At 53.9% G+C, this 12,362-nt stretch overlaps 1 protein-coding gene across 16 annotated transcripts in view; it reads left to right on the top strand.

The window, feature by feature from the left end:
* The window catches only part of MYO18A (myosin XVIIIA), a 91,129-nt gene that overhangs the window by 47,457 nt on the left and 31,310 nt on the right, over window positions 1-12,362 (top strand). For 12 of the 16 annotated variants that reach the window (XR_005658055.1, XM_039886162.1, XM_039886158.1 and 9 more), the window contains 13 exons: window positions 732-795; window positions 1,032-1,176; window positions 1,523-1,543; window positions 2,763-2,774; window positions 3,392-3,568; window positions 3,778-3,868; window positions 4,150-4,342; window positions 5,155-5,241; window positions 7,445-7,586; window positions 7,740-7,899; window positions 8,665-8,851; window positions 9,163-9,406; window positions 11,856-11,965. Coding sequence is in view for 15 of the 16 variants with exons in the window: in XM_039886162.1 (XP_039742096.1) it covers window positions 732-795; window positions 1,032-1,176; window positions 1,523-1,543; window positions 2,763-2,774; window positions 3,392-3,568; window positions 3,778-3,868; window positions 4,150-4,342; window positions 5,155-5,241; window positions 7,445-7,586; window positions 7,740-7,899; window positions 8,665-8,851; window positions 9,163-9,406; window positions 11,856-11,965 (1,633 nt within the window). In the remaining variant the exon portion in view is untranslated. The remainder of the gene's footprint in view (window positions 1-731; window positions 796-1,031; window positions 1,177-1,522; window positions 1,544-2,762; window positions 2,775-3,391; window positions 3,569-3,777; window positions 3,869-4,149; window positions 4,343-5,154; window positions 5,242-7,444; window positions 7,587-7,739; window positions 7,900-8,664; window positions 8,852-9,162; window positions 9,407-11,855; window positions 11,966-12,362) is intronic. The other 4 variants (XM_039886163.1, XM_039886160.1, XM_039886159.1 and 1 more) reach the window with 3 other exon arrangements.

The following is a 12,362-nucleotide window of genomic DNA, read 5'->3' as shown; positions in this document are numbered from 1 at the left end:
GGTCCTAGGGATGGCAAGATGAATGAGCCCTAGGCCCTGCCCAGCAGGAACTCCCTGGCCCCAGGCACAGGGGTCTGGCTACGTATGAGGGGCACAACTGGCCCCTCAGTTTTCCCAGGGCCTACCTGGGGTCTCTGCTACCCACCAAGGTAGGTCTGGAGAGGAAAGCACGCTGACATGCAGGTGGTCAGGGACTTGTCTGCAATCCCACAGCTAGTATGGGGCTGAGATGGTATTTAAGTCTACACTGGGGCCAAAAGCCCAACCCTTTTTCAGTGCCCTCCAAGCTGGCCCTCCATGCCCCCATGTTGGCTCCTCTGCCAGGCTCCTCCCTTTGCACCTTGCGACTTGCTGTCTGCGATCACTGAGAGGATAAATGATAAGGGTGAGCAAGCAGCCCCATGGCATTTTCCTCCTTATGTCTTCTTGTAACTGAGGGCGTGGTCTCTGTCCTGGCTCGACTCGCCTTTCAGGCAGGTTCCCTGCTCCCTTCAAGGTGTCTGGCGGGACGCTCACCAGGGCATCTCTGGTGATCCGTCTTAGGGAGTCTGGTGCTCTGACCAGATATCCAGGCCAATTAAGAAAGGCAGGAGCAGCTGCTTGACAGTAGGGCATGATGGGCAGACAGAACTCAGAGTCTGGAAGCTAAGTTTGTCTCTCTCCACCCTGGTAGGGAGGTGGCCTTAGCGTAGGGACCAAGCACTGTGCTGATGCCTCATTTGTACCCCTAGGACAGAGCTCCACTTGAACCACTTGGCAGAGAACAGTGTGTTTGGAATTGTGCCACTGGCCAAGGTGAGGGACCAGGTTGGCAGCCCTGGGTCTTGGGGATTGGAAAACCCTCAGATGGCCTGGAGTGCCCCGGGGGAATAGCAGGAGCCCAGCTCCAGCCGAGCGGCTCTACCATAGCCTTGCCCTCCCTAGGGGCCCAGCACCAGGGGAGTATGCTGGGCGGGGGGTTGAGGGGGTGAAGGTGGGAGGCATAGGGCCCCTCTGAGATCCAGTGCCCATGTGCCCATTTGTTCCTGCAGCCTGAGGAGAAGCAGAAGGCAGCTCAGCAGTTCAGTAAGCTGCAGACGGCCATGAAAGTGCTGGGCATCTCCCCCGATGAACAGAAAGCCTGCTGGCTCATCCTGGCTGCCATCTACCACCTGGGCGCTGCAGGAGCCACCAAAGGTAACCTGCAATGGGTCCCATCAGCCAGGCTTGTCGCCTAGGAGACCTTGTGGGGACCTTCCCATTCCCAGTTTATCCTCACCCAGCACAGGCTCATCTATTACCAGACATCCCTCTTTTGCTGCGCTTCTTCCCAGCCCCTGATATCAAAGCAGAAAGCCCCCAACACCCAGAGAAGCATCTCTGCCAATGATGGCCTGAGGGCTGGACTTAGGTGGCAGTGACTGAGAGCACTGTGAAATCGGGGTGGGGGCTTTAAGGGCTTAGAGACTGAAGTGAAGAGAAGGGCCCCAACTCAGAGCAGCCCCCCCTGGATTAACTCTCCTTCTTGTTCCCTTTCTGACAGAGGACCCCGAGGAGCAAGCGGGTAACTGACATTGGCCCCTCCCTGGGGTGCAGGGGCCACGTGGCCCCATCTTGGTGTTTACCCTGGGCTCTCTCTGGGGGCTAGGCTTGTTCTGTCATAATGAAGGGCACTGGCCTGGGAGAAGCCCCAGGGTTGAGGGTGGAGAGGGCACCTGCTGTGGGACTTCTCGGAGTCCCCAAAATAGCTGCTTCTATCTGTTTTGCTTCCAGATCCTGGAACCTCTCAGGATGCCCTCCATGGGGCTTAGGTGGGGTAGGGTGGGCTTGCTTCCCAGGGCTTCCTGAGGCCAGTTTTCCCTGAGTCTTCCTTTCTCTCCACTGGTTTGGTAGCAGGTGTCTCTTCCTCTTGCATGTCAGGGTGGAAACCACTAGGGGGCAGCAGGCACCGTGGAAACAAATGAGTCGCAGCTTCAGCACTTGTGCTTGGGGGCTTGTGAATGGCTAGAGCTTGGTCTGGCTTGGAATACACTGCTGCTTTCCTCTGAGATTACATTCATGGGTGGGCACTCTGCCCACCTCTTCACCTCTTCTCCAGTTTAGGAAAAGAGGTGCTGCCTGTGAACAGCACCTGGGGTTTTGGCTTCATCTTCCTTGAGATGTGAAGAGCCCCACGCTTCTCAGTAGGAATGAGAAAGCACTGGTGGGCGGGTGAGTGGGTGCATGGAGGAATAGGCACCTGGGTTTTAGGCTCCTTATGATCTCAGAAGATAGCATCCCTACCAGAAAGGAAGTAGGCTCTGAGTTAAAGAAGTCTCCAGACTATGTAGGTAGGCAGGAGGGTGGGCATATCACTGTGTCTTGAGGAAGTTCTTTCACTCTTAAGATGATAAACCCAGGTTTCCTATAACCCTACTCAGTGCTGATGGCAGGCGGAGAGCTCTGGGTGTGTCGGCACATGGACCTTTTTGAGCAGGGTGCATTACTCCCTCAGAGCTTCCAGTATTTTCCAGTGTGTGTGTTTATGTGTGTATGAGAATGTCTTTTAGGTCTTTCTTTGTGTATGTGTGTCAGTGTGATTATATTCATAAACATACTCCTTTGAGATTGTGTGTGTGTGTTTGTGTTTCTGAGTCTGAATATGGTTATTTTCCTGCCTGCTCATCCTCACAAATCCCCACCCTCTGCGGTCCCTTCTCGTGGGCCTGGAGGGCTCAGTTGATGACTATTTGGTAACATGCTGTTTTTCTTTGCATGCTGCATGCTGGTCCTTTGCCTTACAGAAGCTGCTGAAGGTAAAACCTTGTTTCTTGTTAGCTTTCTCTAATTGCCGTGATTAGACACATGTTGGCTGAAACACGTCTGTCTGCGTGGGCTGCTCCCTTTCCTCTGAGGCTTTTTCATATCCCCACTGTTGGGCCATGGGTGGGTGTTTGTGGTCTCTCCTAGCAGATGCCTGGAAGTAAGAGGGAGGATCCTAATGAATTCACAGAAGGGGAAGGCACTGTGTTTCTCATGATGTGTCCCCCAAGGCACAGGTGGCTCTCATGCTCATTGAAGGTGGGCTGGCTCATTCATCCTCTGACTCAATTTCCCAGAGTTGGCACTCCTGGAGCCAAGCCCTCTAAAAGGGTGTTTGCAGCTGTGTACCCTCTCGTGGCAGCTGTGAGGAGTTACCTCCTTTTTTTAGGACTTGCTCATCCTCTCTACCCCAAAAGGGACACAGGAAACCCTGGCAGCTGCTGGCTGGCCTTGTTTTACTTGAACCCTCTAGTGTCATCAGGGCTGGTTTTTTCTCTGGCAAATACCTACTCCCCAGTTCTGTGGGAATGGGGAGCCAAAGGGCACAGTGGTCATCACATGGCCTAAGGAGGAAGATCCAAGATGCCAGATCCTTTTTTCTACCCCATAGCTGGCCGCAAGCAGTTTGCCCGCCATGAGTGGGCCCAGAAGGCCGCATACCTGTTGGGCTGCACCCTGGAGGAGCTCTCCTCGGCCATCTTCAAGCACCAGCACAAGGGTGGCACCCTGCAGCGCTCCACCTCTTTCCGCCAGGGCCCTGAGGAGAGCAGCCTGGGAGATGGCACAGGTACCCTGGGCTGGCGGATGTGATTGGGAGGCCTCATCCAGGGCTCATTGCTGTCTCTGCTGTGAGGAGACTGCTGGCATGAAGAGCTCAGATCAGGGGAAAACACTTAGACCCAAGGCCCCTGCTGACTTGGCCCTTGGTAGGTGGGGAGCATACCCTGGTGGGGATCCCAGGGAGCAGGAGATAGAGCTGATCCTCTTGCCCCACAGGCCCCAAACTAAGTGCACTGGAGTGCCTGGAGGGCATGGCATCTGGCCTCTACAGCGAGCTCTTCACCCTTATTGTCTCTCTGGTGAACAGGTGAGTGAGTGCCGGTCAGGAGGGCTCAGGAGCTCTCTGGCTTCCTGCCTTGAGTAAGGTGGAGTTGATGCCTCTGAGCTTGTGCGATTGCTGAGGCAGAGCCATCCTCCGCCAGCAGAGGGCTCACTGTCCTTGTAGGCCAAGAGAGGCACACCCAGAGTCCTGGGCACCTGCACAGGAATGGAGACTTGGTTTGGGGCAGGGCGGGCTGCCTGGGCACCAGGGGCAGACCAGCGGTGGTACTGCCCTAACCAGCTCTGACCCAGGTTCTCCCTGTGAAGGGCTCTCAAGTCCAGCCAGCATTCACTCTGCTCTATGATGATTGTGGACACTCCGGGCTTCCAGAACCCTGAGCAGGGTGGGTCAACCCGTGGAGCCTCCTTTGAGGAGCTGTGCCACAACTACGCCCAGGACCGGCTTCAGAGGCTCTTCCACGAGCGCACCTTTGTGCAGGAGTTGGAAAGATACAAGGAGGTAGCACCTGACTTTGCCTCTGCCTGCCACCCCTCCTTCCCCTCTGGCCTTGGCTCCCTCAGGGAGGGCATCTGTGGATGAGGGAAGGAACCACCTTCCCTGCTGGCTGCTCCCTCCCAGCTTGTCATTTCTGTCTGCCTGTGCTTTCTAGACTAGGTGTCTTTTCTTGCCCCAGGCTTCATTCTCACTCTGCGGAGAGTTTCCTCCCCAAGAAGCTAGATGTATTCAGGGTCTAGGGAGCCCCTCTTTGCCCACCTTCAAGACACCACCTAGGCCCTGTGAATTGCCACCATGCAGCTCCTGCTTCCACATGTGTGGGGCCCGGCCTTCCCTGTCTCAGTCTCCTGAATTGTTAAGGTGGCGACTGATTATTAAGGACCCCTTCATAAAAGGGGGTCCCAGATGGGTCGAGATCTGGAAATCCTACCTCATATAGAGATGAGAGACATTGATCCTGGGGAGGTTATTTGTCGGGGATGAGAGAAGATTCAGGAGGAAAAGGACAGATTTCTTCAATTGTTTCAAGGATGTGTGTGAAAGTAGGCTTTCTTCACGTAGCCTATCAGTGGATATGAATAACAGGAATATGCGACTTTAGCTCAGTATAAAAGGAGGTTAGAAGAATTTTAGCTGTCCAGAGATACAGTGTGGTGCCTTGGGAAGTGGTCAGCATTTGTCAGTCGGGCTGCTGGTGGCAAGTTCCTGCATGAGATGGGAAGTCAGACTTACCCCAGTGTCCCCTCCTAGCCTGCTCATAGAGCTGCACCCCACACGTGGCCCTGTGCTCACTACCACTCTGCCTTCTTTCCTAGGAGAACATCGAGCTGGCATTTGATGACTTGGAGCCGGCCACAGATGATTCTGTGGCCTCTGTGGACCAAGCCTCCCATCAGTCCCTGGTAGGAATTCTAACGAAGCCCTAGGCTGACCTTCTCTTCTCCCATTCCTCTCCTTCAGTAGAGCAACCCCCCCACCCCCGCGCCCCATGTGAGCTGCTGCCAGTGGTGCCACTGGGGGTTGAGTGGGGCCCAACAATCAGGCCTAGACATTGAGCACTTTAGAGCTACCCCTCAACCCTCAGCCCGTCTGGCCAGGAAGATGGTACTTTCTTCTACTGTGGTTCAGTGGGGAGCCTCAGCCACTGGGTGTCTGAGCCAGACAGGAACCTGTACCTCATCTCATACCACCTAGGGCTCAGGCCCTGCCCTGTGACTGGCTGAGCCTCAGGTATGTCTGCCAGGAGCCCTGATGTCTCCTAGGTGAAGGCCTAGGTGGACCCAGAGGTTGTAGTCATTCCTTCCCATTGTCCCCAAGAAGAGGACTGATGCAGCCTACAGCCTAGCAGAGTGGGGTGAGGAGCCAGTACTGCCCCAAACAGGGAAACAGTGCCCAGCTACAGACTCCCACTGAGGGCCGTGTGTGACCCCTCGCCCTTCACCCTTAGGGGTGGGTTTTGTCACCCTTGGACTAGTGTCTTGGGCACCTTGCTGCCTGGGGACTGGCTGGCCTCATGAGCATTTGATATGTAGTGATTGTCTTCAATTAGGGAAGTTGCATAAGGTACTTTACTAGAGAACTGACATCTCTGCTAAGCTGCTGATCTCCCTCCTCTGCTTTGAGCCCAGCCTCCCTCTCCTTTTTCCTTGTGGTGAGGCCCTGCTGGGCTGGCAAGGGGGTGGGGCCCCATGGAACGTGTGGGTCCCCCTGGGACAAATGCTTAAATTGCCCAAGTTCCATATCTCCCCAGGGAAGCTGGATTTTTTTTCCCCCTGACACCTGGGCTCCGTGCTAGCGTCCCTGAAGCACCTTTGTCATTCCCAGGAGGTACGGGGAAGTCGGTCCATGTGGCTTAGGAGCAGCAGTGGGTCAGACAGTGGGTTCGGATGGGGCTTGGCAATCCTTTCCCTTCTTTGCTCTCCCTGTCTGATGGGTCTCAGCACTGGGTAGCTGCACCTCTGGAGATGGAGCCCCTCAGTGCCCAGCCTGCCACTCACTATCCACTGGCTTTGTTGCTCATTCCTGCTGGCAGCTCCAGCCACTCTGGGACCTTAGTTGTCCATCAGTCATTGGCCATATTGTCCTTCCTCCTGGTAATCACACTGACTCCCTTGGGCAGCTGTGGGGAGGAGATACAGGCAGCTGGGGTCCAAGAGAGGGCAATGGCACTTCTGTTACTACTCTTGTCCCCCAGTCCCTAAAGGCCAGGCAAGGACGGGGTATGGGGAAGGCTCGGTCCTTCTTGCCTCAAAAAGAGGGGAATTCCATAGAAAAGACACCTTCAGACCAGACGTGGCCACAGACCTAGGTTGTTTGGATTTAATGGGGTATTAGAAATAAGAATTCGATATTTCCACCTTCTCTTGAAAAACTGGAGGATTTATCAACACTAGGCCAACATTCTTCCAGGACAGCAGTTGGCTACAGCTGAACGGTGGCTGTTTTCTTTAGATTGGGATACTGCTCTTTAGTCATCTCAGTTCTGCCCATTTGGGCTTTCACATCCATTAAGTCAGCTGTCTTACATTTTTCACAGTTGAGTTTATGACTCTGTAGTGATCCCACCTGTAGTGCTCTGTGCCCTCTCTGGGTGCTCCCCTCTCAGGGGACCATGGTTAATCCCTCAGCTGTTACTTATTGATAGCTTCCTTTGGGCCATGCACTACTCTGAGAGCCTCACAGACTTTATCTTGGTTAATCTGCCTGGGAGGTGATGCCCAGGGAGTAAGGGCAACACGGGACTCACACAAGTCTTGTGTGACCTGCAAGGGGTCAAGGATGGAGGTGAGCATCTGGGTGTGGGCTTGGCTTAGTAAGAAGACTTCAGTCTTTGATTATTTTGAACACAAGTCCTAGGAATCATACTCTGCTATGGACTTCTCTCTCTGATCTCTTTCTTACCTCCTCTTTCTCCTTGCTGCCCACTTGTCCCACAAGGTGTCAGCAGTGAGTGGCAGAAGCTGCAGTTTGTGTGTGTGCAGCGTGTGTGTGTGTGTGTGTGTGTGTGTGTGCAGCCTGTTTGTATAGTGTGTGGTTGAGGACAGGGCACTAGCTTTTTTCCCAGAGCTCCATGTGACACAGCGGGTTTTCTTTGCTTCTCCATAGGTCCGCTCACTGGCCCGCACTGACGAGGCAAGGGGCCTGCTATGGCTTTTGGAAGAGGAAGCTCTGGTACCAGGGGCCACTGAGGATGCCCTTCTGGAACGCCTTTTCTCCTACTATGGTCCCCAGGAAGGTGACAAAAAAGGTAGGTGGCACCCCTGGAGGGCAACTCTTCTGTTTCCTCTCCAGAGGACCCACTTATATGGGTCCAGGTGGCACTGTGTAGGGGCTCACTGAGTCCCTGGGCTTTTTTGGGCCTGTGCCCTGATGACCTGAACCTTGCTTCTCTTACCCTCAGGCCAAAGCCCCCTCCTGCGTAGCAGCAAACCTCGCCATTTTCTCCTGGGCCACAGCCATGGCACCAACTGGGTAGAGTACAATGTGGCTGGCTGGTTGAGCTACACCAAGCAGAACCCAGCCATGCAGAATGCCCCCCGGCTCCTACAGGACTCCCAGAAGTAAGAACACCACTCACTCTGCCCATGTTCCATCCCCAGGGATATTCGAGTCTCCTCCCATCTCAGAGGCCCCCTCACCAGCAGGGTAGATAGCCTCCACTTCCTAAGTGGCAACAGCCAAGGCTAGTTGGCCCTGAGGGCATAGGGTGGCCTCCAGGAGTAGAGGTGGGGACAGACATGGTTGAAAGGACTTATAGTTTTGATTAACGCTCCCACATTCTTCACGGAAGGCAGGAATAGCCTTAGAAACACCTCATTCATATAAGCCCTGTCATCCATTAATTTATTCAACAGATAATTATTGGATACTTACTCTGTGACAATGAATAAAACACAAATCCTGCCCACGTGGCGTTTACATTTTAGTCGGGGGAGACAGATAATGACCAGTGAACATCATAGTAGATTATATCTTCTGTTAAATGTTGATCTGTGCTCTCTCCTGCCACTTTGGAACCCTTTCCCCACCTTTGCCCTTCCTGGTGATGAAGAGCAGACCACCCACTCTGTCTGATCCTGCCTAACCCTCGGCTTCTGCCCACCCCTCGGCTTCTGCCCACCCCAGTATTCTCTTCTCATTATTTGGAGATTTCTCTACAGTTTCTCTGTAGGATATGGGACCTGTAGCGCCAGCCCAGGAAACTTAGGCCCCTGGCTACAGTGGTGCGGGGCTTGTTTGGTTCCCTAGGAGCTGGGAGAAGGAATGGCCTCTCCTGCTCTGTGAATGTGACTTCTTTCTTTCCTTCACCCTCCCGCCTCTGGCAGGAAAATCATCAGCAACCTGTTTCTGGGCCGGGCAGGCAGCGCCACGGTGCTGTCAGGCTCCATTGCGGGCCTAGAGGGCGGCTCACAGCTAGCGCTGCGCCGGGCCACCAGCATGCGGAAGACCTTCACCACAGGCATGGCAGCTGTCAAGAAGAAGTCACTGTGCATCCAGATTAAGCTGCAGGTGGTAAGTTTGCTAGCCCAGGCCTCAGCATCCTTTCTTACCCGTGCTGGGTAGCCTGGGCATTCTGGGCACACTCAGGTCACCCAGTGCTCACTCGGTGTCCCACTCTGACTTGATTACTGTTGATGGGGTCCCGTTTTCATTGCTGCTGCCTGAGTGTGGCCGCTCAGGCCTAGTGAGGACAGAGTTGTCCTGTCCGATGGTGGGATACCTGCCATCCTGCAAGCAGTGGAGATGCTAGCACTAGTCCCTGCTTTTCTGGACATGAGCTAGACCATCAGAGTCCACTGAAGGCCGTCCTTGCCCTTTGGCAGGATGCTCTCATCGACACCATCAAGAAGTCGAAGCTGCATTTCGTGCACTGCTTCCTGCCCGTGGCAGAGGGTTGGGCTGGGGAGCCCCGTTCTGCCTCCTCCCGCCGAGTCAGCAGCAGCAGTGAGCTGGACCTGCCTTCAGGAGACCACTGCGAGGCTGGGCTTCTACAGCTGGACGTGCCCTTGCTCCGCGCCCAGCTCCGCGGCTCCCGTCTACTTGATGCCATGCGCATGTACCGCCAAGGTGGGGCCTCCTTCCCACTCAACTCCTTCTCTTTTCTGGAACTGCTCCTGCCCCTCCCCACCTCCCAAATGGGGCCTATGGGGTTAAAGGGATGCTGCCCCCCTCTTATCTCTGGACTGGCCCTCGATCTCTTTTCTGCTCTGGTACCTCTTCCATGGGGTCTCCCTTCTTGTCTCCCCAGCCCAGTCTGTTTCTTTTCACTCTGCTGACTTCCCCCTCTCTCTCCTCCGTTCCATATTCCAGTACTCTTCATCCCCCTGCCCTCCCACCCCACATGCCTTCTTCCCACAGCTCTCCCCTTCCCTGGAGGGAAGCACACAAAATGAACGTGCTTTACTTCCCTGGTTTGGATGGGTCAGCTCTGCCCACTGCAGCAGACCCAGTGCCCTCATGGAGCCATCTGCCCAGTGAGGTAACTACCTCCAGGAGCAGGCAGGTGACTGGGAAAGCCCCCCAATGAGAAATGAGGTGCTAAATCTTTCTGAAGTACTTAAAATTCTCCAGAAAGGTCAGACAAACTCTTTTTATAGACCCATCTAGAGTTGGGGACAGAGAGAGTGATAGTAATAGTAGTTAGCATTCTTAGAGCATTTACGGTATACTAGAGGGTATTTTAAACTCATCATACACGTTAACTCATTTAATCCTCAAAACAGCCTCATGAGATGTAGGTACTATTATCATTCCCAGATGAGACTGAGGCTCAGAGAAGTTAAGTAGCTTGCCCAAGGTCACACAGCTCATGAGCAGCAGAGTGAGATTTGAGCCAAGCAGACCAGCTTCCCAGCTCACGCCTCTCAAGCAGAGTTTCATTTTCCTGAGAAGTTATGAGTTGCCAGGTTCTTGCCCTTTTTACCTTAGCTAAAAGAGCAGGCGGGGTTTTACCCACCCATAGCCAGGTCCCCTTGAGGCATCTCCATGGGCACTGTCACTTTTCCTCAGCAGCCAAGCCAGGAAACAAGCTCCCTGCCCTGCTCTAAATAAATCATCGATCTGTCCCTACGTCTTGATACAGAGTTGGTGTTTATTATTTCAAAACCAAATTGTTACCGCTCTGAACCAAAATCAATGTGCTTTACTCAAACAAGCAGATCGATGAGGCCAGCAGCAGCACGGCCCCCCTCACTCAGTCCCCAGCCACCATCGATAGCACTGATGATTAATTAAGATGCCAGGCATCCGGACCTGCTATCCTGGCCCATCAATTTAATTGCAATTCAGATACAATCAATAGCTCACTTTGTCTTGGCCCCTCAGCGGCCCCCGCCTCCTGTTTCAATTATCAGGCACATGCATCAGCCTCATCTCCCAGTTGGAGGGTTTCCCAGAGCTAGCTTGGCTGGCATAGTGAAGTGAGCCCCCAACCGGCTATCAGGAGCCCGGGTTTGGAGTCCAGTTCTGCCTCCAGCCACAGCCTTTGTGACCTTGAGCAAGCCAGTTGCTCCACCTCTCAGGCCTCAGTTTCCAGTCTAGAGGAGGAGCGATATCAGATCTAAGACCCTTTTTCAGTTTGAAATTCTGTGATTCTGTAGGAGTGGGTCTCTTGGTCCTCTGCCGTGAGCTCTGGTATCTTCGGGGTGACTTGGGGTAACCTCCTACTTGCCACTATCCTGACCTTGCTCCAAGTCAGAAACCATCTCACCCTTGCCCCAACCACAAGCCCAAACAATAAAGGTAACACTCTTTAGGGAAAGAGAATCTACAAGTCTTTTTGGTTACCTGGCCTAGGGCTCAAGGTCAGGATGGGTGCAGGAAAGGGGCTCTTTCTGATGTCCTGCTCCAGTGGACTGAGGAAAGAAAGGGAGCATAACCCGCCAAGTGAGCCAGGCTTTCTACATAGTTTATCATTTGGGCCCCATGACTACCATGCAAAATAAGTGGTAGAGCCTCCATTTAAAGATGAAGAAACCAAGGTTCAGAGAGGTTGGTTTACTCGTTCAAGGTCACATAATACTACGAGCCAGGGCCAGGATTCCATACCCAAGCCCATGCACTTTTTTTCTCAGCTATTTTTTTCTTATTATTAAGTAAGTCTTCAAGACATTGTTCTCTCTGGGTTATAACAGAGTCATAGACTCGGAGTCATAGGTCATTGAGGCTTTTACCTCCATAGCATTCCTTCTAGGTGGTCAGTCATCTCCTGTTTGCAGGCCTCACAACAAGGAACTTGCTTCCTTCTAAAAGAGCCTATTTCCGTTTTTAAACCTTGCAGTCCCTCTGTGGGGCATCCCAAATGTCCTCTCAGCCTCCTGTCCCTCACTCCTTCCTCTTTCCTCTCTGTTCTCCTTTCCTGGGCCTGCCTCTACCACAGACAGGTTCTCCTCTCCCAGCAGTTTCTTCCCTTTCAGGTGACTCTCCCCGTGGGCTGCCTAGGCACCAGTGGCTGTTGGGGTGTGCCGGGAGCAGGCGAGGCACTGACGGACCTGGCCCTGGTCCACTCTCTCTCTAGGTTACCCTGACCACCTGGTATTTTCTGAGTTCCGCCGCCGCTTTGACGTCCTGGCCCCACACCTGACCAAGAAACATGGTCGCAACTACATCGTGGTGGATGAAAGGCGGGTAGGTCTGGGCCCCAGAGCCACACCTGACCCCTCACCCTCAGCTCAGACCCCTCGGAGCAGCTGCCCTTTCTTGCCTAGAGAAAGCTGGGCTGGCCCTTGCTCAGTCTCCCAGTTTGGGCCAACCAAGGTCAGGACAGGGGCGCATGGCTGTCAAGCTGTGGCAGTAGGGAGAAGGCAGCTTGGGGCATGGACTGCAGAAGTCGAAGTCCTCCACCTCTCTGAAGGCCCAAGTTGGGGGTGTCTGTTCTCTCATGAGCCAGACAATCCTCCAAGAGCCTCCCAAGTGGCAGATAAGAACTAGTGTTTTGCTGTACCACTGGTAGCACCTGGGCCCCTCAGCCTCAACCTTCACATCAGGGACTAGTTCCTGCAGAGGGAGCTGTGCTACGGTAAGC

Source organism: Pteropus medius, unplaced genomic scaffold (assembly GCF_902729225.1).
Source record: "Pteropus medius unplaced genomic scaffold, Ma_sr-lr_union100, whole genome shotgun sequence".
In the NCBI taxonomy this organism is placed as follows: Eukaryota; Metazoa; Chordata; class Mammalia; order Chiroptera; family Pteropodidae; genus Pteropus; species Pteropus medius.
This window is presented reverse-complemented; position numbering and strand designations above follow the sequence as displayed.